Genomic DNA, 25,420 nt, shown 5'->3' with positions numbered 1-25,420 from the left:
GCAGGGTACAACAACTGCGAAACAACATTTACATTTTAAGTAGTTTTTAAATCGCTGCAGACAAACGTCAGCGTGTTGACAATTTATCATGCGCCATGGAATGGCGTTACGTGATTCAGTTTCAGATTCACCGAGCGACCCAGCGGGCGCCCTAAGGCAGCTGCAATTTTGATTGATTGCTTCGGCTGAGCGCGGCTCAAAGCCAAAATGGAGACGCACTTGTAATACACACAGGACTTGCCCTGGCAGCACCTTGAGATGCGCTGCTTTTTATTTTAATTAATTTATGGCAACTTATTGATTTATACGCGCTGACCACAGGCCGCACAGTTCCGGCAGTTCGGACTGTCCGCACAAGCTGCAAACTGCCACAAGCAAACGCAGCTGAAGTGTGTTAACAGCACGGTATGGTCGGTTTGGGGCGGGGCGGGACGGGTCGGCGAGTCGCTTGCAACTGGCAGAGGCGCCACTTAAAAGTAGAATACTCAATTAGCTGCTGCTGCTGTTGCCTCGGCTGCGGCTGCGGATGTCGCTGCTCGGCTCGTTAAGTTGATCAATGCCTTGCCCGTGGCTATCGCCTCGCGCGAAGTGTCAACATCGCGTCCTCTGAATGCATGCACTGCGAAAAAAAGGACAACAACAAATCGCGACACAATTTTATCTGAAATTGATTTAATTACTTCACTTTTAATCTGGGTTTGATAATAAATAAATTCCTTGACATTTCGAGTTAAATATCAATAAATTCTAAAAAATATGTTTGCTACGATGAAACATTTTGTTTGTTTTCTAAAGGTATATTTTAGTTATACCCAAATGGGGCCAAGAATGAAATCATTCTTTTAATATTTGTACACATCTGTTTGTTATTTAGATTATTGGATTTTATGAAGGTACGCTTTGGGCATGGGATTTCTGTTTCTGCAATTCACAAGAAATCAAGCTTCTTGTAAGAAATATTTAGATAATTGTAAAATTTTAAAGCGCGCTTCCAATTCGCAATCTTTTTAAGCACGTGCACGTGATGGCATGATATGCTGTTGAAAATTATAATATCGATTAGGCTGCCCCAATTGGTCTCTAAACCTTGCTTTATTTCTTTCAGTGTATGTAAAAGAGCTGCTTGCATTGTTCACTTTTCAAGCCGTTGCATTAATTATACACTGCGTTTTATTGGCATCAGGCAAATGGCAGGCTCACAGATCCATTGAGCCTTATCACACGCAACACAGTCCCAAAAGTTAAAGTCAAAATAAACGGGAAAATACAATTTAAATTTTTTTCATTTTACTTAAGAAACTTTGCAGACAACTCGAATGCCAAATATGCCTAATTTTAATGTTCTTGCTCTTTGCTTTGCCGAGCGAAAGTTTTCAGAAGGTGGGCAAAGTTGCATTGGGAAATTTATGAAGTGGTGCGCGGCTGATTTCAATTGTCCATTCGGTCGATTCATTCTATGCCATCAGTTCAGAAATCGAGTTTTTCCCTGGTCCATGGCCACTTGAAGCGCATTTTCTGCGCCATTTCAATTCTGACTTTGCCGTCTTTTCTGTCTTTTCTGTGTTTTCTTGCTTTTTGCCTTCAGCTCGCTTGTTTGATAAATTGTCTGGAAATTACAAATGGACAAGAGGCCAATAGCTTTTAGGCAAACGCCTTTAAGGGGGAGCTGGGGTGGACCAAAAACATTTATGGTAATTTCAAATAAATGTATGGCTCTGGCGGGCTACACTTGTGTGTGTGCGTGTGTATGTGTGTGTAGCAGATTTTAAGGCGCTTCCTGTCTATTTACGCTGATTTATGGACGGGAGAAAGAGCGCATTGTTGTCTCTTAATGGCAAATGTCGACAAATTTGTTTTAATGGTCAATATAATGGTTGTTATGCGTTTGCTTTTGATTTATTTGTTGAGTCGGACTGATTGTTTGTTTTTGTCCGAGCTAACATGTCTTTTCAAAATATATCAAAAACATTAGTTGACTTTAATTTACTTGTCTCATTCTCGTTGCTAGGCCTTAATTTTTAACCAGTTTGTCATTTGGCTTCACAGGCTCCACACACACAAATTTTTTTATAATCAAAATGCCAAATGCTCCCAAATGCGCTGAATGTGGGCAAGTGCACCTCGCCGGTGCCAATGGGTAAGTTACCTAACAATGTCCTGCGATACAGTGTGTGTAAAATTATGTGCATATAGTGCCATCTACTGCTGCGGGCCGTTGTTGCGAGCCGTGCAAATGACTGGCTTGTACAAGGATTGCAAGTATTTTGTGGACATGAGCTGTCGTTATTCTCCAGAGCGTATACTCGCCGATTTCCAATTGTTTAGCTCATGCAAGAAGAACGAGACATCGGTGAAACATCTTACCAATTTCGTGGATAATCATTTTGATCAGCCTGGCACGGAAATGGAATATTGGTGTCCGCCAGATTGGCGAATGGAGCCCGCGTTCCTAGCCCAAATCAAGGATCCACAATTAAAAAAGTTTGGTTCGGACTTAAATCGTATTTGGAAGCAGCTGGGCCGCAACATGAAGGATTGTGTCAGAACAAGCCCCCAAATGTACTCACTGGTATATGTACCAAATCCGTTCATTGTGCCCGGCGGACGATTTCTAGAGTTCTACTACTGGGACACATATTGGATTGTTCGCGGTCTGCTCTACACCGGCATGCATCAGACGGCACGCGGCATGATTGATAATCTGCTGTATATGGTGCAGCAGTATAAGGCGGTGCCCAATGGCGGCCGCGTCTACTACTGGGGTCGGTCACAGCCACCTCTGCTTGTGCTCATGGTTAAGGCATTTTTAGAGTTTACCAAAGATGATCAATATGTTCTTCGCATACTACCGTTGCTCGAAATGGAGATGGATAACTTTTTAAAGAATCATTCGGTGCAGGTCGAGGGTCGCACCATGTATCAATATCGCGATAAATCATCGGGACCACGACCCGAATCGTACCGCGAAGATGTAGCCAGCGCGGCTGGCTTCTGTTCAGATGACGAAAAGGAGGAGCATTATGCAAACCTGAAGGCTGCCTGCGAATCGGGCATGGACTTTAGTTCGCGCTGGTTTGTCTCGCCCTGTGGCACAAATGTGGGCACACTGGCCAACATCAAAACATCCTGGATAGTGCCCGTCGATCTGAATTGTATACTCTTCCGTAGCTGTAAGACACTGGCCGAGTTCAATAACATGGCCGGAAATACCGCCAAGGCGCAACAATATCGTAATATTGCCTGTGGTCTGATCAAGGCCATAACCGCTGTGCTATGGAATGAGAAGCGTGGCGTCTGGCTGGATTACGATCTTAAGAATAAAACACCCCGCGACTATTTTGTCGTCACAAATCTATCGCCGCTCTGGTTGCATGCCTATCCCATTGCTGATAATGAAAAGATCTCGAAATCTGTTATGGACTACATCGAGGAGAATAAGCTAGATTCATTTCCGGGTGGTGTGCCGCACACACTGAGTAATACTGGCCAGCAATGGGACTATCCGAATGTATGGCCACCAATGATGCTCATGCTGATCGAGGGACTGAATAATCTGGGCACTCCCGAGGCTGACGAGATGTCAAAGCGTTGGCGAGAGCGGTGGGTAAGAACTAACTATGAGGCGTTTAGTAAAACTGGTTTTATGCACGAAAAGGTGAGCTTATTTTTTTAACGTGCTCCTGCGATTCTGTGTCAATTAATCCTCCTCTGCAGTATAATTGCGAGGAACTTGGCGCTGCCGCCTGTAATGGCGAGCACCAGCCCCAAACGGGCTTTGGATGGACAAATGGTGTCCTGATCGAACTGTTGGCCAGGTATGGCGAAGAGCTGACAGCTTCTGATGCTGATCCAAATTGTGGGGCTGAAGAGGCTGCTGCAAATGAACCAGATTGTAACTGCCGTTGCGACGACGAAGAAAACCTAAAGTCAGCTTTAGAAGGTTGTCCCATAACAAGCGAGGCATATTTGGAACAGAAGGCCGCGGAAGAGGGAGCTGTGTCTCAAGACTGTGACTGCCCTCAAGATGTCTATAATGCGCAGGATGTTGCAAGCTTTGCAACGAGTGAAAATCCGTGTGCGCCCGGCTGCCCCAACTTTCCCTCCACTCCAAACGATTGTCAGGCTCAAACTCAAGCGCCCATTGCGGCTCTACCGTGTCAGCCGCCTCAGCCTCCTCAATCGGCTTCACAAAAACAATGCCCGAAATATCAACAAGCTCCACTACCTTCCGCTCCCTCACCCGGTGCACAATGTACCCCAAATGCTATTCAATCCCCAAAACAGGGTGCAAAACGATTATCTGCTGCTGCTGCATATCCAACTTGTCCAGATTGCTACCAATATATTTATTCAGCTCCAGGTCAACAGGCTGCTGTTCCACCCCCACCCGGTGGACAACCATGCCCGGCTTTTCAGCCAGCTCCCGTTGCAGCTGCACCCGGTGGACATATATGCGCGGCCTATCAACAAGCTCCCGTTGCGGCTTCACCCGGTGGGCAACCGTGCCCGAGTTATCAGCAAGCTCCCGCTCCAGCTGCACCCGGTGGGCAACCATGCCCGGCTTATCAACAAGCTCCCGCCGCAGCTTCACCCGGTGGACGTTTATCAAATGCTTATCAAACTAATGGAGGCCAGATGAATCAAAATCGGTCTAGTGCCTATGGTGGCTATTACCAAAATTCTTATCCAGCTCAACAAGCTCAGCAACCTCCAGTTGCATATTCACCCGGTGGACAACAATACCAACAAGGTTGTCAAGCTCCTCAATATGCTCAAGCTCAACAAGCTCCTCAATATCCTCAAGCTCCTCGATATGGTCAAGGCCAACAAGCTCAACAATATCCTCAATATTCTCAATATCCCCAAGCTGCCAAATCTCCTGCTGCAAATGCACCGTGTGGCGTATGTAATCAGGGTCCTCCTCAAGCTAAGTCTCCTAAAATGCAGTCTCCTCAACCTCGTAAATCTGATCCAGCTGCTGTGCCTTGTTTGCAAACTAACCAAGCTGCAAATCAGATGCGTCAATCTCCAAATCCCTATCAAGCTCCTTTAGTTGATCCCGCTTCCGAGGTCTGTTCCGTGTGCTGTGGCGCTTGTGGAAGACAAAAGGAGGCCGCCGCTATGGAGTGTCCCGAACCGCAGCCGATACAGATTGAAGAGGGCGACGTTAACTGCATGCTGGATTTGAGTCCCTCAGAAGCGGAAGAATTGCGAGCCCTGTGCCCATGCGATGGAACCGCAGATGCAGACGCAGACGCAGAAAAAAGTGATATGTCCGATTGTGCGGATGGTGAAGACGACTGCTCATTTTTATGCGACCCAGTTCCGATCATGAATAAGTTATTTCCACTTGCCGATGACATTAAATGCCCGCTGCCAGTAGAGCCCGAAGAGTCCGATACAGAAGCTTGCCAATGTTATAAAAATAAAGAGGAAAAGGAAACCGCCGTGGAAAAGGATTGTGATTAAATTTGGCAGCCAAAGCATTTGACAGAATATTATATTTGCCTTGAAATAGTCTAAATTAAACAGTAATGGTACAAGCAAAATAAACCATAAAAAAAGAGGTTACTAAAAATTCGATAATTTCTTCCTTTCTTCGAAACGCCACGTGCTGCTGCCAATCTTTGTGCCTGTCACATATCTTTATGTTATGGCTAATATAGACACACTCTCCAACCCAACCCACCCACTCGCACACATGTGCTATCTTCTAGCGTTTGGGCAAGGACACATTTGTTGAAAAGCGAAAGTCTCGTTTGACACAATTGCCACCCCACAACCATTGTCTGTGTGTGTGCGCGTATGGGTGGTGTGGTTCAGCTTGTCTGTCAACTGTGGGTGTGAGCTCCTGCTCATGATATTTGCGAACAAATCGTTTATACGCCAACCCCAGCACCCCACCAAAACACACGCATGCCACATTACAACATTTTGTTGACTGTGTATGTGTGTGCATGTCTCTTTACTGCCCCCACCTACCTAGGCATTCGCTGATGCGATTGTAGTGCTCTGATATTATTGAAATGCCGTTTTGATTGGCTTTGATGTCTGGCAAAAGTAACAGTAACAGTAACGATTTCATGTTGCTAAATGTTTTATGGCCCAACACACTGGTCGATGCTCTGATGTGATTAAGCGATAAGTAGTCAGCCATGAAACATTTTGGGTAGAGTCCCGGCCCTGGCAATAGCACTGGAGCTGGCCTCCATCTGCATAAATATAACATAGTTCAAATTTTGGCGCTTAAATAATTGCACATTGGCGCTTAATTTAATTGAATTTTCCAACTGAGCGCCAACAAAAAGTAAATTATAAGCCTTCAATCAATTGGCGCTGCACGATACAAGCATTTAAACGCTTCTTATCCAATTATACACTTCTGGCCATTTGTCAGCGAATGTGTCGACAGTGAGCGCCGTATGAAATCGAAACCGTAACCATGAACCAACATCAAAATAGAGATGTGGGCAGCAGCAGCCGCGGTAGCTTAAAGGTAACCGCAGTCGTATGATAAACGCACATATTCGGCGCACTTGATGTTGAAGAATGTGCACATCATTTCATGCTTGGCACGACTGCATATGGCAGTGGATCTCTCTCTCACACACAAAAAGTCAGAGTGGTAGACAGAAAGGGGGGCTCCAACATCCTCAAACGAATTAGAATTATATACTATGAAATACAAAACTAAAATAGTAAAATGGCTTTGCTTACAGAAATGTGTTTGTGAAATATTAAAGCGCCTTTCTATGTGAATCTCATGACCCCATGACGTCTAGCTGAATTCATATATAGACTTGGTTATGGTAGTTTTTATACGTATTCAATTGGTTTTCTGTTTCAAAACTGAAAAAAGGACCAAACTCTTATCGAAAATGAACTTGGTAAATACTGACCGCAAGAGTTCTTATGTGCTTATATGTATACTATTGATATATCAAGTTTTTATTTGAGATACCATACAAAGTGTACACGAACAAAATATTTCAAGACAATAACGCATATTGAAAGTCTCAGACTGTGCACTACGCCCATGCACGTAGCTAAAACAGAAATGTGGAAATGCTGTAGTTCATCAGTCTTAAGTTGACGTTGTCGCTGTCAACGGAAATTCCCTATTGGATTATGCATAGTCTTAAAGCACCGCAGCTTTTAATATTGAAAACAAGACAAACTAACGAACTGGCTGGAGCTGAAGTTGCCTTTGGACTGGCGCTGCGTTTCTAATTAGAGCGGCGTCGGGATCATTTGCATCTTATTGACTAAATTAAGTGGCAGGCAAAAGTTTGCATGGAAGAAACTGAAAGCAAATTAATTGAAATGAAATGTCAAATACGCTCTCAAAATACGTTTTCTATTGTGGAATGATGTTTGTCTTTTGCTGCAGATTGAAAATTTGCATCGTCAGCTTCCAGTTAGGAGCATGTGCAGCAGCTCGAAATGTTTCAATTACTTGCTGTTGCACATAGATACATACAGAGACAGCTACACGCACACACATTTATGCACTCGTAAATAAATAAAATCAAGACAATGCCAAAGCACATGCAACAACGAAAACGACAACAGCAATAGCAACAAATCTGTCATATGTCAAACTTTGCCATATTTAATTTCCTCTTTGCGAAATTAGTTTTGAGTAAATTTTTGCACAATTTTCGTGTAGTTCGAAACACACACACCAGCACATACATTCATTTGCTCTTTCATTTCGTTTTTCTTTTTTTTTTATATATATTTTTTTTTTGAGTCCGTTTTTTCGTTTTGGCGCGCAGCTGCAATAATTCATGTTCAAAAACTACAAATTGAGTCATAAACAACTTTTGATTTCGCATACACACACATAGTATATGCGCAATGCCAGTCCGACTTTAACCCCGGCTCTATACGATTTCGACTCTAACGTAGTTTTTTTGCTGCATACTTTTTGGGGTGTTGCCTGGTTGCCGAGCAGGCACCCTGTGCCTGCCTGGCTTGACTCACGCTTGCCGGAAGTATAATTCGTATTTTGTGTGCTCGTTTTAGTTAACCTTTTTAGTTGATGTATGCATGCATTTGTGTGAGTGTGTGTGTGTGTGTGTGTGTGTGTGTATGTATGTGACTGTGTGTGTGTGTATCTGCACTCATTAAAATCAAAAGCATATAAAAACCGCTTATTTCATAATTTAGCAGCCGCACATTTAGTTGTGGTTAAAAGTACAAGCAAGTAAAATAAAATAAAAAAAGTTTTTCTTTTTTAAAAATAAAGCAACTTTTAAAATCGTTTAAAAAGGTATGCAAACAATGTAATGCCTGTTGGCTGCCTGACTGGCTGCCCAACTGTCTGGCTTACTTATGTATTTTATTCTTTATGATTTATTTCGAAATACTCTTTTTCGGGCAGCCAGACACGTAGACTGACGGACCCACAGACGGGACAGACGCAGTTGGGCCAGCTCACCCAAAAAGCTTGCCGCTTAATTTCATTAAACATTTATGAAATAAAGGCACAAGCTGCTGGCGTATTAAAATTTGATAGTCTGCGGTGGTCGCTGTTGCGTGTGTGTGTGTGTGTGTGTGTGTGTGTGTGTGTGTGTGTGCGTGTGTGTGTGTATATTTGCTGCGTATGCGTCATTGTTAATATTGTGCTGTGGTTTAACACCAAAAGTCACCAATGGCTCCGTTTTATACTCCAAAGAGAGTCGTTTGGCTTACAGACAAAATAGAGGCCAAAAGTTATTGAATTAAGTATAATGCTTATTTAATTTCAGAAGGATTCTAAATGCTTTTCGATTGAGTAAAATAGATTCTTTAATCAAGTAATTACTGAATTCATACATATTACAATCTTAAAACTAAATGATCCTCATGATGAGAATCAAAATCAATTTAAGAAAGAGGCGAAAATATCAAGGAACGAACTTCCAGCAGACTGGATAATCCGAGTTGCTTTCGTTGCAGAATATATCTGTTTGTCTTCGATAGAGTATTTAAAATTCTGCATTTGTGAATTGAAGTGTTTTTGTTTTTCTTGGTTTTATTATCTTTTGGAGTTTCAGCTGTGTGCACTTTATTTGATGGACTTGTTTATGAGCAATTTCCATTTTCGTTTGCCGGCTGCACCTTGCAAATGGCAATTTTTGTGTGATTTTTATTAATGTTTATTGCGCGCGGGCGTTTAATTTGATGCGCGACCGGCGATGTTCATGTCCAGCAACGCAATGCAACCTGAGCTGACTGAAAGGACACGGGCAGCCAGTTGGAAATGCAATTTGCAAATGCGTATTGCGTATTGCCAAGTGCGTGGTGATTGAGGCAGGCAAGAGTTGCCTGATGCCTGGGCTAACAGCCAACAGTGCCAACGGATCTGGCCAAGGAGAACGCATTTTTGGCCAAATTGCATTTTTAATATCGTTTGCTGGAAGCGAAGGCAACGGGCGGCAGGTGGCAGGCATTTTGTTGCCAGGGTTGCCATTCCACATAATGAATGTGCGCTTGCAAATAATTATTTTTATATGAATTGCAACGTTAACCGTAACCGGAAGGCAGCTAACGGACAAACAGGACAGGTTGGCAGCCGCCATTTTGCGCTGTCACTAACGGTAACGGCAACGACAACGGCAATGGCAACAGTTACTGTTACTTGCAAATGAAAAGTGCTCGCATATTACATACTTCAGCGAACTTACAAGACATTTTGGCATTCTGTAATATTCATAACTGCCTTGGCAGTGAATAAGTAAGCTCGCACTCCCACGTGCAACTCACAGCTCTCCTGCTGCACGGTTAACTACCTACTGGGCATTAAAAGTCGGGCTACAAGTCTTTTATTTATTGCATACAATTTGGCATCGCAGTTTCTTTAAACAACTCACCAAAAATGATCACAACTTTGATAAAATCAAAATCTTACTAGAATTTGACATCATAGTCGAAGATGCTTAGAAATTCCATATGTACCATAAGTGTGGAATATAAGTGGAATTTTTTCTTTGCTTTTAATTTAGAGAGTTTCTTATATGAGCTTCCATCTCATTCATTTTGAATGTTAAATTCTTGTGTTTTTCTTTATGTTGTTTTTGCCAATTTTATGCGTCTGACAAACTTATCACAACACGGATAAGAATTGCAAAATGAATGGAAATTGTTTACTCAATTCTGGGCGAACTTTGAACTAATAGTCGTAAGCCAGTCGTACAATAAATGAAACCTATGACTTGCCAAAGAAATTTGTGCTTGAATTGAAATCGCATAATTCCACACATAACTGTGGAAAATCGGTGAAACGATATTTTTTTTTTTTTCTAATTTTCATTTCATATTTGAAATATTGAGTCGATTTGCTACTCAGTATGAACATGGTTCGTCAAGCGATCCGCCCACCAAAAAATTAGCACATGCCGCATTGGTTCTCATTAGATTACTGCTGATTGTGCTGTGCTCTGCCCCTGTTCCTCTGCCTGCCCCTGCGCAGCCCCTCCCCTGCCCTGAGGCACTGCAAATGCTGACATCTGTGACAGCACCTTTTGTGCTTTGGGGGAATGGTTGCATTGATTGTTTTTGCCACTGGTAATTTGAAACTTTAAAATATTTATGATTTATGTAACGTTGAGCGTTGAGAGTTAGTTGGGTCTACACACCCTCCTTCCCGGCCCCACCCACCGCACATTGCAAATCACGGCCAACCCCTGTCTGTCAAGCGGTATTGTGGGGGCTGGCTGGGCGTCAACGGTGGTTGGGGGGCTGAAATTTTTCATTATAGAGCTATGCAGGCTAAGAACTACGTCTAATGGACTCCGGGAGGCGCGGCTTGCGTCATTTTGCATGCAGTGTATGGGGTCAGGATAGAGCGACAAAAATATTTGGCACGTGTTGTGGGCTGGCGGAGGGCTAGCGAGGGGGCAAAGCTGCCGAATTGAGTTGTCAGTTGTGCGAAAAGTTGCGTTTTATGAGGGTTGGTCGAACTGAGGGAGGGGGGGCTGACAAAAGTTGCGAAACTCACATTAAATATTAATAAAAATGTTGCCAGAGGGAGTTGCAGGTGAGCTGGGAGTGTGTGCGTATAAGTCCAGGTTGTGGACGTGCTTAATATATAATCAGACGCGAAAAATAACCGAATTCCTTTTTTTTCGATTCGGCGACATTTGATTTGTCTAAAGTATTTTATTATTCTTCCACTTGAGGAGTTGTATTGATACGCAAAAGGGGTTGGATCGGGAAACATAACAACCCCCAGTTCGAGTGACATTCAACAAAAAAAAAAAAAAAAAAAATGCTCACTAACAATTTATTATCAACCACTTAGGATCAAAATAAGCGATAGTCCATTGAGGCTTATTACATTCTAAAAACGAAATAGCAAGTGACACCCGTTTTCAACTCACAGTTCAACCCGATTTATGACAAGTGCAACAGTGCTGACAACGAAAATCAACCCTTAGCGGCATTTGGTGTAGAAATTTTTATGGACCGTCAGTATGATATATGCATGCCAATATTATGACAACAACAACAACAACAGAGACAGCAACTACGGCTGGCAACTGTTGAAATATGCCGCAGGGCTGAAAGACCCACAACAAACCCACAACAAACAAAAAAAAAAAAAACGAAAAACGAAAAATGTGAAAAGCAAATCAGCAGCAATAACAACAACAACAGCTAGAAAGACGATGGGCGTAAAGTTACGCGCGCATATGTAAGTGTCTGACTTCCGTTTCCGCTTGATATGCGGTGCTGTTGCTGCTGCTCTGCTTGGGGGGTGTTGGCTATGTTTTAGTAGCGGGGGCGCTGACTGGGGCTATTACATTTTACTTTTCATATTTGCCAGGAATAACCGTGAAATTGTTTTTCTAGTCTACATGCCTGCGTGTGTGTGTGTGAGAGTGTGTGTTAGTGCGTGCCAACTACCCCTTTTGTCAATTCAGAGCAGCGCACATAGATTGTGTCTAGCTGTGCATGTGTTTGCGAGTGTGTGAGACACTTCAAACTTTCATCTGTGCCGCCCGAGGCCACGCAGTGATAGACTACAATGGTGCGAGCGCCTGGCGGTAAATGCTATTTAAATATATAAATTTTAATAAGCTCTCGACCTTTGTTTTCTACTTTGCATATACATGTACATATACTCTGTAAGGGAGCTGTAGATACAGTGGACAAGCGTTAACTTGAACGAGTACGAATTACAAATTTATTTTTGTAATTTTTAACTCTGCGGCACAATTATCATTAAAGTTTAGTCTTTGTTTTCGTCATATATAATCACATTGATCTAAATACATCTTTATGATAATATCAAATTGTTCGTCCCGACTGATTGGCTGGCGGACTGAGAGACTGATTTGTGATCAATTCACAGAGATAGAAAACTAAAGTTTTTACTGTAGCAATTTTATTTGATGTAAGTGCACGCCAAGACATGTTTTTGGAAAATTCACCCCCTGGATGCCAAATTGAAAACTAAGGCAGCAAAAGCAAAAGGAAGCTGTATGTGTACATTGTTTTATATCAAATGCAGAAGTTAGGTTGCCACTAAAAAAATTAAATCAGAAACGTATTTGGTAAGTCTCCCTTCTATGCGATTCTCATGAATTCAAGCAATGTCTATCGTCTTTAATGCTTTTATGTCAAGGTGTGTCGGGAAAATAATTTGTGTCGGTGCTCTTAGTCGTGCGTGGAAGTTCTCTCTCCCTTTCTTTCATTTTATTTCCCTCTATTTCTTCTGCTTTTATGTGATGTGTATTTTACTATTTAACTGATCTTTAGGTTGACATTAAACTTTGAGAAAAAGAATTTACTGTAAATGATTATTCAGAAATAAACCCGGAATTCCATGTAAATTGAACTTTAGTAGATAGAATTCACTGTAAACGATAATTCAGAAACAAATATTGAATCCCACGTAGAGGATAGTGAAATGGTTGGGTTATGTGGAACGGTTGCCAGCAGCTGCAGTGGAGCACAAAATCAAAATACAAATCTTTCTTTTCATATACAATTAAACTCAATTAAATCCGCATGTTTAAACGGCAAATTGCAGCGGCGGCTGTAACAACCGGACTAACACTCTAGGTCTAAGCCCAATTCCCCAGAGTGAGTGCATCGTCAGATAAACAAGGGTAAGGCTCCAAAGCTGCCCAAGTTACGACGAACTCAGCGAACTTGAACCGCAATTTTTTTTTTTTTTTTGGCAATGCCCGCACTAAGACATTTCTTTTTTGGCTACTTTTGCTGCCGCAACCCTCATGAATATGTAAGCAGTCGCTGTTCCGGCAACGGGGGTTGACGGGACCTCAAACAGGGGAATGGGTCTGGGCCGCGTTAGTGAAAGCCACAAAGCGCCAGGTAACATGGCAAAGGCAACCTGCAGTTGGCTCACAGACAAACATCAATAAACAAGAACCGTCGCGTAAATAATGCAGCACCAAGGGGAGACAGGAACGGGAACGGAGAGGGGCGAGTCGTCTCACGATTTGACTTGCCCACGAGGCACGCACGGCGCAACATCAAAAGCAGACGACAGATAGAGTCCTGTGTTTAGGTGGATACGTGCCGCTAGACAGTCGCTTAGTCAGACATCCAGACAGCTGGCCAGACGATTCCCTTGTGCATTAGCAGCCCTATATATAAGATATACTTATAGACATATAAGTAGTTTCTCGACTGCAATTGTCTTTGCAGCTCATGCATTTTACATTTTTAATAGATTGGCTGGAATTAATAACACGCACGACGGGGTGTTTTTTTTTTGGGAATGCTATTAGCTTCGATTTGGGTTACCGTGTGGGCTCTGGACTCGGGGGATGCATAACGCAGCGTGGTTTACGGTACAACGCGTACCCACATTGCCTGACATGGGGCACAAAATCAAATCACGGGCCGAGTTGGCGGCCGTGCGTGCAATTAGCTAAAATGCCGGCGTTACCAGCTAAATCTACGAGCATTTCAATTTGCGGGTCAGAAAACTTTGCAAAGCACCAACAACAACAACAACAAACCCTGCTGCACACTGCCAAAAACTTTGTAGTTGCCGAACAACAAAAAAAAAAAAAACGCTGCAAAGTGCAGACAGTAGAAAAAAAAGAAGCAATTGCGACACCGAATATTACATACCCTTGCAGACATATCACATGGATATTTCTGACATCCATATATGCCGAATTTAATGAAACTAAGTTGAAAACAAATATAATTTTTCGACTTTTCCAACAGAGCTCAATGAAAAAGTAATCCGATCTTAAGATATGTCCCTACCTATATAGCTCCTCCCAACCAGATATCAAGCCGAGAGAATCCGACCTGGCCTATAAGATATTTATGATATATGTGTTTTTATACATTTATGAAAGTATCCCAGATATTTCCTTCATATTTTGTGACAAAATCATAATACCCCGTCCAAGAGTATGGCAAGTATAAAGAAAAGCTGCGCAAACTGAAGGCGAAGGCCGGCAAAAATATGCTTCAAGTGGCAAAGTTTGTGCTGAAGACATTAATTTGAGCCTTGATGATATTCAATTTAGGCACTCCGCAGAGACTTGTGGCACTACAAGCCAGCCACACACACACACACACACACACACACACACACACGTACACGACGTGCAACATCGGCAACAATAGCCGCAGCAACTGTAAAATATGAGCAGAACGGTCAAATATGTATATGTACATCCTTATATATATATATACACTTACTTATATACTTATTTATATATATGCATGTGTATATCTGTGTGTAAGGAACTTGGTGACAGTGGTGGTAAAAAATTGGCCTGCCAAAAAAAAGGAAATGTATTTTTTGGCACAACTTTTAACATGCACTTGCTGTGGCTTGTTTGTGTTTGTGTTGGTGTTGGTGCTGTTGATGTTGCTGGCGATGGCGATGGCGATGGCTCCTCAGGCTCCTCCATTCTGGTCCTGGTCAACTTTCCATGCTTGAGCGTCATTTTATTAAGTTGGCAACACTTGCGCAACAAAGCAGCCTGGGCCCGGGCCTACAATTGGGGTCAGCAAGAAGGCAAAAACATTTTAAACAACTTTTTCTTTGACGCTCCATTCCCATTCCCAAGCCACGCCCCCGTGCCGCCTGTCCCCTGCCCCTTTAATATAGTTATTTTAAAGTTTTTCGTTTAATTTTCAATTTGCTGTGGGCGACATTTTAAAATTCCGCTTTTCGTAGGCTCACAGCTGGCCCGACTACAGTCCCAGCTGTGGCCTTGTTTTAATGTGTACCAAATTCTTTTTGTTCTTATTTTTGTTTGTGGCCAAATTGCTTTTGTATATATGCACACATATATTTATATGTTATATATATATATATAACATATAGTAATCATACTTTTTTCAATATGTATGCTTGCATATTTTATATATTCATTTGCACACGTATTTTTGTTAACAAGCAATTTATGCATTTTCAATTTTAGCCTATTTATTTATTTTTGCCAGCCTGTTTGCAGTGCCAACAATTCTCAGTTTATATAGCATACATTTTGGGCGCTCAGTCCAATATAATTCCACGCTAAGAGGTCGTCTGTCATGCGTGCGAAATGAGAAAAGTTTTTATTTTTTCCTCTGCACTGACCACGCGTACGAGCATAATAATAATAACAATAATTTGTGCTTGCTTTAACTATAACATAGTGTGATTATTGTTACAAGTATTATTGTTATTGTTGTTCTCACTTTTATTTGTCGGTTTTTGTCTCTCTCTGAAAAGGTGTTTGTGTTTCTTGCGGCGGGTCAATATTATCCTAGGCACTCGTGTGCCCCGAGCAACAACATTTGCTGAACGCGCATGAAGTGTTTACAATCAACTATGCATTGTTTATGTTTAATATACAATATTTTAGCAATGAAACCAAGAAAAATATAATCAACTCACGTACACTTGACGAAAAACTGTGCGTAGAAACAGAAGTGTTTATTGAATAAGATGTTAATAAAAATATTAAATTTTAAACTAGGACGTGCAGTTTGGAGATACCCTGTTCCCAGCGCCTAGATGCGTAAAATAGTGTTTCTAAGCGTGATGCCAGCAAATTTGGTGTCTCCTTCGCAAATATATAGAAGAATTAAAGCAAATTAAAGAGACTTCAATTTCAAAATATTCGTAATATAAATTCTTCTATTAAAGCATAGGTGAATGTTCTCTCAGTGTATGCATTAAACAATTAATCAAAGGTTATTCGTTTTCCATAAATATTTAGTTGAAGTTTGTTATTTACTGAAATGTTTCTTTATGCTGTGCTGTGCTTTCGAAAATACCCGCTACCTTAATTACATGGACTGTGCTGTGCTGCACTTGTTCTATTGCCGTGTCTTTGAGCATAATTAAACTGAAGTCTGGTAAATGGCAAGAACTTAGGAACCCGGCCAGACCCAGCATCATGCTACCAATTTTGGTGTTGGGTTCCCAGCTCTATCGCAAAGGATTTAAAACTTGCCCAGACGACACACGACTGGGGCTATAAATTGTCAGCTTTTGTGTACACAAAACTGCTTACACTTACCAATAAACGAATGTGTGTGCGTGTGTGTGTGCGTGAACATAAAAGTACGTATATCTATAGATGCTTGAGTATAGCATGGGGCACGAGTCGAACTAGCGACCTGGTCCCAGCTGCGTTGCCAACTTATGGCATCGATAAAGTAATGAATTACCAGTTTTGTTGTGGCGCTGCCTTTGAAGGTGGCCCGTAAAAAATACTCGTATAACTATAAATTGTATTTGTATTTTATTATTGCTTCTGACCATTGTTGTTGTTGCCCAGCGTATTGTCAAGCATTGCCTCTGATTACGCTGTCAATAAGCTGGGAAAATATGATTTGATCATGGGCGCACAAAATCGAGCTGGGTGCCAGCCCTGTTGCTTCGGCTCCGATGGGGTGTTGGCCATATTAGAATTGTGCTTGTCATGGTGGCACTTTCGTGCCCAGCGGCTGTTTGCCTATTGTTGTGGGCCTGCAGGCAGAAGAGGCGATGGAATAGTAGCAGCATGAGCATTCCGTGCCGACTCGAGCCAAGGTGCTTTGGCTGGCATTTATTGGTACTGGGCCGCCCGTAGCTGTCGGCCTGTCGTACTGTCTTCGTGTTTTTTAAGTTATTGCATGGGGAATCGGACGTAAACTAAACAAACGTGGCCAGGATGGCATCCTTGCACGCTGCTGAGCATAATAACAAATGGAGCTGGCAAAAGGAACGTTGCCGTTGTCTCAGTTGTTGCTATTGTTGTTGTTGTTGTTGTTGGTGGTGTTGTTGGCTTGCGACAATCTCGCTGGTGAGGCTGTTCTATCGAAAAATCCCCTGATCCCTTATGTAATTTTTAGATTTCCTGCTGCTCATTGGTTTTGGGCTCCGCAGCCTTGGCATCGTTCTGTTATATACATATTTATATATATATATACACAAAGATATATATATGTATATTTTCTTTTCTTTTTTCTTGTTGTTTGCGCTTTTAGATATTTATAAATGGCTTGCTTTATGCAGCCATAAAAAATGAATTAAACCTGTTGCCAGCCATTCACAAGCCATTTGCAATATACAAATTGAAGCTGAAACTGAAACAGAAACAGAAGCTGAAAGCCGAAAGCTGAAAGACTGTAACTGTGGCTGACTTACAAAATATGCACTGTCCTAATGAAAGTCAAGATGCCAGTCAGTTTTGGCCAAGTTGCGGCTAGTGGTAGCTACCTATCAGTTTCCAGAAAATTGCAAGTTAAACAAAGCTAACGAATTGCTTGGAGAGTTGTGTGTGTGTGAGGGCCAGACGAATAGGATTTCCGTCAAAAGTGCCGCAAAAAAGCAACCGAAATTGCTTAGAAGTGTTCGTCGGAGCAGGGCAGGTAGGGCAGCCTTCCAAATGGTGGGGCTTAAAAACTGCAAATCTCTTGGATAAAGGCGGCAGCAGCAGCAGCAGCAGCCAGAAGTCAGCGGCTAGAGCAAGCATCCAACAAACGGCAGCCGCCGCAAGTTGCCTGTCGACGGGCAAACTTATGGCCGAGACCACAAACAAATTTCATGCTGCAATGCTGCAGCAGAGGCAGCAGCCAGAGACTGGGAGAGGCGGCAGCAACAGCAGCCGGCAAGGGCGGGCGACCGAATTAGATGTGGAAGAAAATTGTCTTCCTGTATGAATTTCATAATTTCCCAAGTTTTAGTTATGAAAAGCAAGCAATTTCCTTTCGCCAACTGGCAGACTGGGCTGAGCTGAGTTGCCAGAGAGCTGGTTCCTGGCCTGGTTCCTGGGATTTACTAGGTGTGCCTGGCTTAGGTTAAAGCCTGCGTGTGTGCGTGCGTGTGTGTACGTGTGCGTGTGCGTGAGTATATGCCGGCAATTTGGCAAGTTTAAACTTTTAATGCGAATCACTTGCGAAAGTTAAGCTTTTAGTTGGTGTTGCCGAATGCGTCATATGCCTTGGATTAGTTTTTCAATTTCTGCGGCTGTTGTTTGCTGATGTCATCGAGACAACTTCGGATGCTGCCACACACATGACCACACTTCAACTTCGGATCGAGTTGTTGTTGTTGTTGTTGTTGTCGTTGACTTCCCCTGTATCTCTTCACTTTTTTCATACACTTGCAGAAGGTATTTTAATTTTGTCATGAATTTTAAAGCACTCAGCTTAACTGCTTGGCCAACGTGTCTCTTAGTCATGGAACTTTGCATAAGTCCGTCTTGATGCAGGCGGCATATATGTCAATCTTGGTCGGATGTGATCGCTATATGATTTGGAGTTTTATCAATTATTCAAAAAAGTTGTTTTATGTAGAAAACTTTCTTCGAAAAGTGTTCCTTTTTATTTCTCTTATATATATGCCTAGCCAACTCAATTCGGTCTAATATATCACATAGTTCATATAGAAACAATCGATCGGCAAAAAGTCTATTGCTTGAAATCACTTCCCGTCTATTAGGGTATTAAGACTTTGACATAATGTAGACAGGCATTCTTTTCTTCTGTTTTTTTTTTCCTCGTTATTTATATCTTGGCAGGCTGACCCAATGTCTGGCACTCTCTAGGGGGGAGTGCGTGCCCTGGCTGGCAACCCTTTGTCACATTTTGCAATTTATGTTATTGTGTTTTGTGATTTCTATCAACAACTTTTACTTTTAAGCAAATCTGCTAGCGTCTTGTTGTTTGAGTTCTACAGTTCGAATTGGTTCTCTCGTGCAGAAAGCAATAAAAATTGTTTACAGACATTATATTTGCGCATCCTTTGCGGAAGCACCTTGTATGTTTTACAAGCGTAACAGAAACAGAGCCTGGAAACCTTCCGTCCGTCTGCCCACACAGATTTCCCATTTAAATATTTTTCTAAACACAATGGCAGCACAGATATTCTTGGTTATTGTGTAAGCACTGTGTTTATTTTGTTACCCGACTATTAAAGCTCTGCACACCCACTCAAACACACACATACACAGAAACACATACACACACACAGACTCACACAGACTCACACATACACATTCTAATAAACTAATGCTACTTTTTGGGCTGCTTTTCTGCCCTTAAATCTATTACAAGGCATTTGGCCTATAGTTTGTTTGTTGTTGTACCCTGCGTAGGCTTATTTGCAAAGCATTTTACGGTGTTTTTGTCATTGCTTTGGGATTATGTATTGGGAAATCTTTGCCCAAAAAGGGGGGTGGCTGATACATAAACACGCATATATATAGTATCGAACAGAAAAGGTTGAATGCTTGAGCTCAGCTGCAGGTAAGAACACATTTATCTCGATTTACTATCGATATTTCGCCCAAAACTTTGGGACTGTCCCAAAAAGGTGCGTACGCAATGTTATGCTTCAGCAATTACATTTAATTCGCATAAAATATTGAAATTGGACACAAGCTTTTTATTGCATTTAAATTATTTAATATTCTAACAGAAAAGACAATAAAATCAGGCTTCAATTTGATACAATTAACTGGTTTGCGTGACTATAAAAGTCTGTCTATTTAGTCGTCACAGGTGGTGGACGCCTTTTTATAGAAAATCAGATCAGATTTGACCAAGTTATGGGGGTGGAAATGTCGAACAATGCCAATATATGATATTTTAGGGACTATCTTAACATGAATTTTGGCCTCGAATAATGTTGCCAGATTTTGATGCCAAATTGATCTAGAGGTCAAACCATAAACAAAAAGCAAAACCTTATCTAAATCGAGTTTTGGGGGTGGGAAATTTGGACCTATGTCTATATAGGATATTTGAGGGTAAAATATTTTACATGTCAGTCAGTCAGTCAGTCAGAACAAACGGTTCTATATATACCACAAACAAGAGCAATAAATTCTCTAGCTCTTTAAATATGTACATATTAATACTTAAACACATTGATTCCTCATTGTTATCGATCCATATTTATTATTTTATGGAGTTTTACTTCATATTATAATTAAATCATATGTAGATGGTGAATACTGTGTCTTGATTATCCTTAGACTTATCGAACTTTGGCAGAAGTTTACCAAGGAAAGCACTGTAAATTAGCATTCTAAAAAGATAATACATGGTCAACAGTTTTCTTTTTCGTGTACTTAGCTAGGGGTTAGCCATCGTGTGCCCGCCCTGTGGCACTTAGGCACCCAGCCCGGCTCCAAACCGAATTCTGCTTCTCCATCCATGCGAGACAAGTTCATTTAGCACGCATAAAGCAGGAGGCAACATGTGTGTGTGGCGGCAGCAGCTGAAATTCCTTATGCCAGGCAAAGTGAAACTGTCACTGCAAAGGTTGGGGGTTTTTTTTTCTCTCGGCTTTTGGATTCTCTTCCTTTTTTTTATTTTGGCAAGAAATGTAAAGTGTGTGGAATGGTGAAGGGCGCAGAGTAACCCAACATACTTACAGAAGTACAAATGGTGGGGGTTGCATATTTAAATTTATGATTATGTCGTTATGCTGTCTGCCCACATTGCTTAGGCGAACGAAAAAGTGACAGCGGCAAACTTAATACAAATTTATGTGCAACATATTTTTGCACTTTTTGTGCTGGGCATAAAACAGCTCACAGCCAGTCAAGTAAGCACCCGGCTCCGGACTCTGGCTATTCAGTTGGCCAAGAACATATGCTGCCTGCCTCTGGACAAAGTTTCACTTGATGAGCCCAGGCAGCACGGCTCAATGGGCGCATTTTTGTTGTTCATTTGTTGTTGTTGTTGGTTTATTTTTTAAAGCGAACATTAAATAAGAACATTAAAATGCCTCTTGCTAGGCTAAATTGCATTTCATCTAGTCGAGTCATGCTCGAAAATGACAAATTCTTACATAATAAGATGCCGGCAAGAAAAATGGCATTCATTTGGCAGGTGAGACGGCGTGAAATTGACTCAAAGCTGCGCAACAGCAACAAAACCAACAACAGCAACAACAACAATAACAACGACAACGCAGCACAAGCTGCGTAGCTAACTCATTTTTAAATACAAATTTATGTTGTTAAATTTTTGTGAGCAAACGGCAAATAAAAAATTTGATTAATTCTCAACGCCTAATGGCTGGCTATAAATTCTGAGTTAATAAAACAAGTAAGCCAGAACATGCCAGCCACGGAGCTGTCAGCCTGAAGCCTTCTTTGCCTTGTGCTAATAACAAATTTGTCACGAGCCACTTTGACAGTTGTGTGTCACAACGCTGAGCTCCATTTCTGGCCACAAAACCGCAAAGGGGGAAAAAAAGCAACCCGCCCAGCCACAATGTCAGCTGCCAACTGCTGCTGACAGCGCGACCAAAACGCACAGTGGGTCAACAGGTCAAGTTTAGGAACTCAGACTATTTTCTCCTTGATATATAGTTGGGCATCTTAGAAGTGTTGGTCGGTAGCATAATTTAAATAACTTCTGTGGCATTAATTAAAATTAACGCAAACTGAATTAAAATATAATTAAATATACGATCACATCGAATCCTACAGAATTTCTTTATATATTTTATACCACAATTTTGTATCTCATTTAGTTTTTGCCCTTGTTAGAAACATGGCGCTTTTATCTAACTAAAGAAATGCAAATGCCGCATTGGGCATTATTATTAATATTACTCTTAAATAAATAAAAAAATTTTCAACAGCTTTTATCAGCTACTCTGAAGTATTTTGTCCTAGTGTGCTTGAACGATAACAGTTTCTACCACTTCTGCTGCGGCTGTTGCTTTGCATTAACATTAGATTGAGAAAAACTTAATGTTATTTCTTAAACGTTGCGCGATTGGCAAATGTTGCGTTGTTGGCAAATATTGTATTATTTTATAAAAACAAGAGTTCTCTAGTCAGAAATGCTTTATTCTACCTGTTACATAGTTGCCTACAACTATTACATTGTTTTTGCCCATCTCACATAGGTTCAGTGTGTAAAAAATAAACACTAATAGAGTAAATAAATTACTAAAACATGGCTAATCAATGGCAGAGGCGCACGCACAAAACTACTCGCAATTCGATTAGTAAAACCGACGCTGCCAAACTGTCAGCGGCAATTTCCACATAGCTCACACATTTTGAGCGTCAGTTGTAATTACGAGCAATCGGGGCGGGGCCAGCAACAGCTAGAGAAACAAGAGCTGCCAGGAGCTGGGGCTGGCTGGTAGATTTGAAGGTAGCTGGCCGTTGCCTGGTAAAGTGCATTCAAATTGGCTTAAACTAAGACTGTTAAGCGTGCAGCTGTCTAATTGTATTTGGCCCCATCTCCGTTGAGAGCAACCCTTTGGCCCGGCCCGAAAGTAATGCGAAAGTGCCAGCAACTTCAAGATTTATTAGCATCAAGATTAAAGCATTAAAAATTTGCAGACTGCGTGGCACACGAACCTCGAACCAGCAGCAGGCAGCTACCCAAAAGAAAGTACCACGCCCCGAGCTACTGGAGAAAGTGAGTGCAATTTTCGCTGGGCTACATCATCAATTTAGAGTCGTTGCTGCTGCTGCTGTTGTTGCGGTTGCTGCTGTTGACTGTTTCCGCCGGAAGCATGGCGCGAACAACAACAACAACTACATTGCAATGCGCACTTTGGCGGTCAAAACTTTCAACATTAGCACTTAATTTACTGGCGCTACTTAATGAAGTCTACACTTGGCTAATTTACGCGAAACGCGTTTGCCTTCCACTTATGCGTGTTCAAGTGTGTGTGTGGGAGCGTATGTAGCTCCTATCCCGAGTACTATGTCGTATACCGACATTTTGGCAAAACTTTTCACATATTCTGCGTTCAGGCACACTTCAATCACTTTACATTCTTGGCAAAAAAAGAGAAATTAAAACTTTCACATGCATTGTTATAGTCAAGGCATTAGCGGCATTTTAGAAGTTTTCTCCAAGGTACCCTGCACTCTAATGAAATTTACATTAGCACAATTTATATATACTTGAAAGTTGGTTGTACTTTTCATATTTATAATTATCAAACACAATTTGGCTCGGGCTCACTGTGCTGGGATTTTCCCGGCTCTGCTAATATGTTGCATTGATATACATAATATTAAGTTTCACCTGAAGCAAAGATTTATACCATAAACTAATTGGAGATATATTCTTCATTTAGATCAGAGCCACTTGGTGCAGAGGAACGGCTCGAAAAATGCTTGAATAACTATTTTTGCGAGCTTTACTTAACTTCTAGCATGTATGCTTAACCGTATCAAATTAGTATAATGTATCAGACGGAATGACTGGGTAAGAAAGACAGATTATCTTACCAAGAAACCACATGAGATCATTATGAATAGTTATATGGTATTCATGTTTTTTTTTTTTTTGTAAAAATATGTATCGCAAATATTTTTTATTTGCAATTGAAAAACTCATTTGCATTTAATTGCGATAAGGAACACATAATAATAATAATTTATGCGTCAGTACCTTCAGCAACGATTTAAGTCACAATATCGTTCAGTTCTTCTAGTGTGTTGCTTGAAATCGGTTCGGTTACTCAAAGCGCGCTCTGTGAAATGTGTCTCAGGTGCTCGAGCAGAAACGCACGCCTGGGAATTGCGGTGCTCTCCCTGATCGTTTCAATGGTTGTCATTGTATTCGTGGAGGGTCTGCAACACAAGCAGGGTAAATGTGCTAAGCCCTTGCCTAGACTGATAACAAATTAACAAGATTAGGAAATTACAGATCAGCTGTTTGTGAATCATATATGTCTGCTGCAGGTTTTTGCCAGCTTGCTGCTATTTGTGGGTTCCATTAAAGTGAGTTGGATATCAATTTTTATTTCCATGAAATATGTTTTCTTAAAAATTGCGCCTTTTTTTTCGCAGTGTAATCGCTGGTACTTTACGCCTTGGCTGCTTATCGCTGCTGTTTTTGTATATGCTTTGGTCTATAAAAGTCTATACTATTGGTTCCACATTCTGTGCGATACGAAACGTTCCCTACTGATCATTTCGTTGCTTTACATCATATCAGGTGGGCTTGACTACAAATGTTTTCTTTTTTACCTTGTCTCCATTAAAAAGAATTAGAAGCAATTCCCCATTTGACAGTATAGTCGACAATGTCATATAGATCTGTTACTGGTTATTATTTTCCGTATATTAAAGAGCGTCGATCTTAGAAGACTTTATCAAATTTTGAATGTAACCCAAATGCAGATAATTTAATTTTCGCTATACGTCTGTCTGAATCATCTGAAGTTTTTATAGAAATAGGAAAATAAATGCAGCATTTATTTAAAAAATTATAATTTTAAATGTGGAAATTACGTTTAAATCTATTTGGAGTTGGGTACATGGTATCTGCCAGTCGGGCATACTCGAGTGGAGCACTTTTAGCACGCAATAAATTATTATATGTACAATATTTGTTTAGGTTTCTGGTGCTATTTTATAAACGCCGTCTTGCAGGATTTTCAAGAAATGAAACGAAACAGCAAGACAAATGCTCATAAATTTATGTATAATCAGATTATTGAAGTTATTTAAAATATAAAGCTGCATTCAATATCAAATGCCAAACCTCGTTCACTAATGGTAGGCTCTGGAAGGGGGGTGGGGGGGTAAGTTATAAGGGGAGGCCACAAAGTTGACGCCTGGCAGTCAAAGCCGAAGGGAATCGCTGCCAACTGCTAAGTGTGAAATGCAATTGAGCTGGAAAAGAACACGCAATGCGACGTCGACGTCGACGCTTGTGCAAATTAGTGTGAACATTGCGGTTGCCAGCATGAGTGTGTGTGTTTGTGTGTGTGAGTGAGTGTGTAACCGGAAGCGTAGCCAAAACTAAAATAAGCGTTAAAATGTCTGCTAAAGAAGTGGAGCCCAGCACCAATCGCAGTATCAGCTGCGGCTGTGGCAGGCACGCGTCTGCGGGGTTGCGGTGTATGTGGCACGTTGCATGCGTATTGCATTACCAGTGTATAGCCACACACACCTACACACCCACAGACTCACCCATACACACGCAGGCAGGCATGCATGCACCAAAGTGGCATATGAAT

General features: G+C 41.5%; 2 protein-coding genes across 2 annotated transcripts; both read left to right on the top strand.

The window, feature by feature from the left end:
* Nucleotides 1–1,979: 1,979 nt before the first annotated feature.
* Nucleotides 1,980–5,578, top strand: LOC6626840 (uncharacterized). The gene is made up of 3 exons (XM_002050806.4): nt 1,980–2,137; nt 2,194–3,655; nt 3,715–5,578. Exons 1-3 carry the CDS (start codon nt 2,079–2,081, stop codon nt 5,467–5,469), a joined length of 3,276 nt encoding a protein of 1,091 aa, XP_002050842.1. The 5' UTR covers nt 1,980–2,078; the 3' UTR covers nt 5,470–5,578.
* Nucleotides 5,579–23,875: 18,297 nt separating this feature from the next.
* On the top strand, nt 23,876–24,950 carry LOC26530683 (uncharacterized). The gene is made up of 4 exons (XM_015174748.3): nt 23,876–24,042; nt 24,103–24,176; nt 24,246–24,393; nt 24,796–24,950. Exons 1-4 carry the CDS (start codon nt 23,934–23,936, stop codon nt 24,906–24,908), a joined length of 444 nt encoding a protein of 147 aa, XP_015030234.1. The 5' UTR covers nt 23,876–23,933; the 3' UTR covers nt 24,909–24,950.
* Nucleotides 24,951–25,420: the final 470 nt, after the last annotated feature.

Source organism: Drosophila virilis, chromosome 5 (assembly GCF_030788295.1).
Source record: "Drosophila virilis strain 15010-1051.87 chromosome 5, Dvir_AGI_RSII-ME, whole genome shotgun sequence".
NCBI classification, from domain to species: Eukaryota; Metazoa; Arthropoda; class Insecta; order Diptera; family Drosophilidae; genus Drosophila; species Drosophila virilis.
Note: the sequence above shows the minus strand (reverse complement) of the source record. Positions and strands in the feature narration are given on the sequence as shown.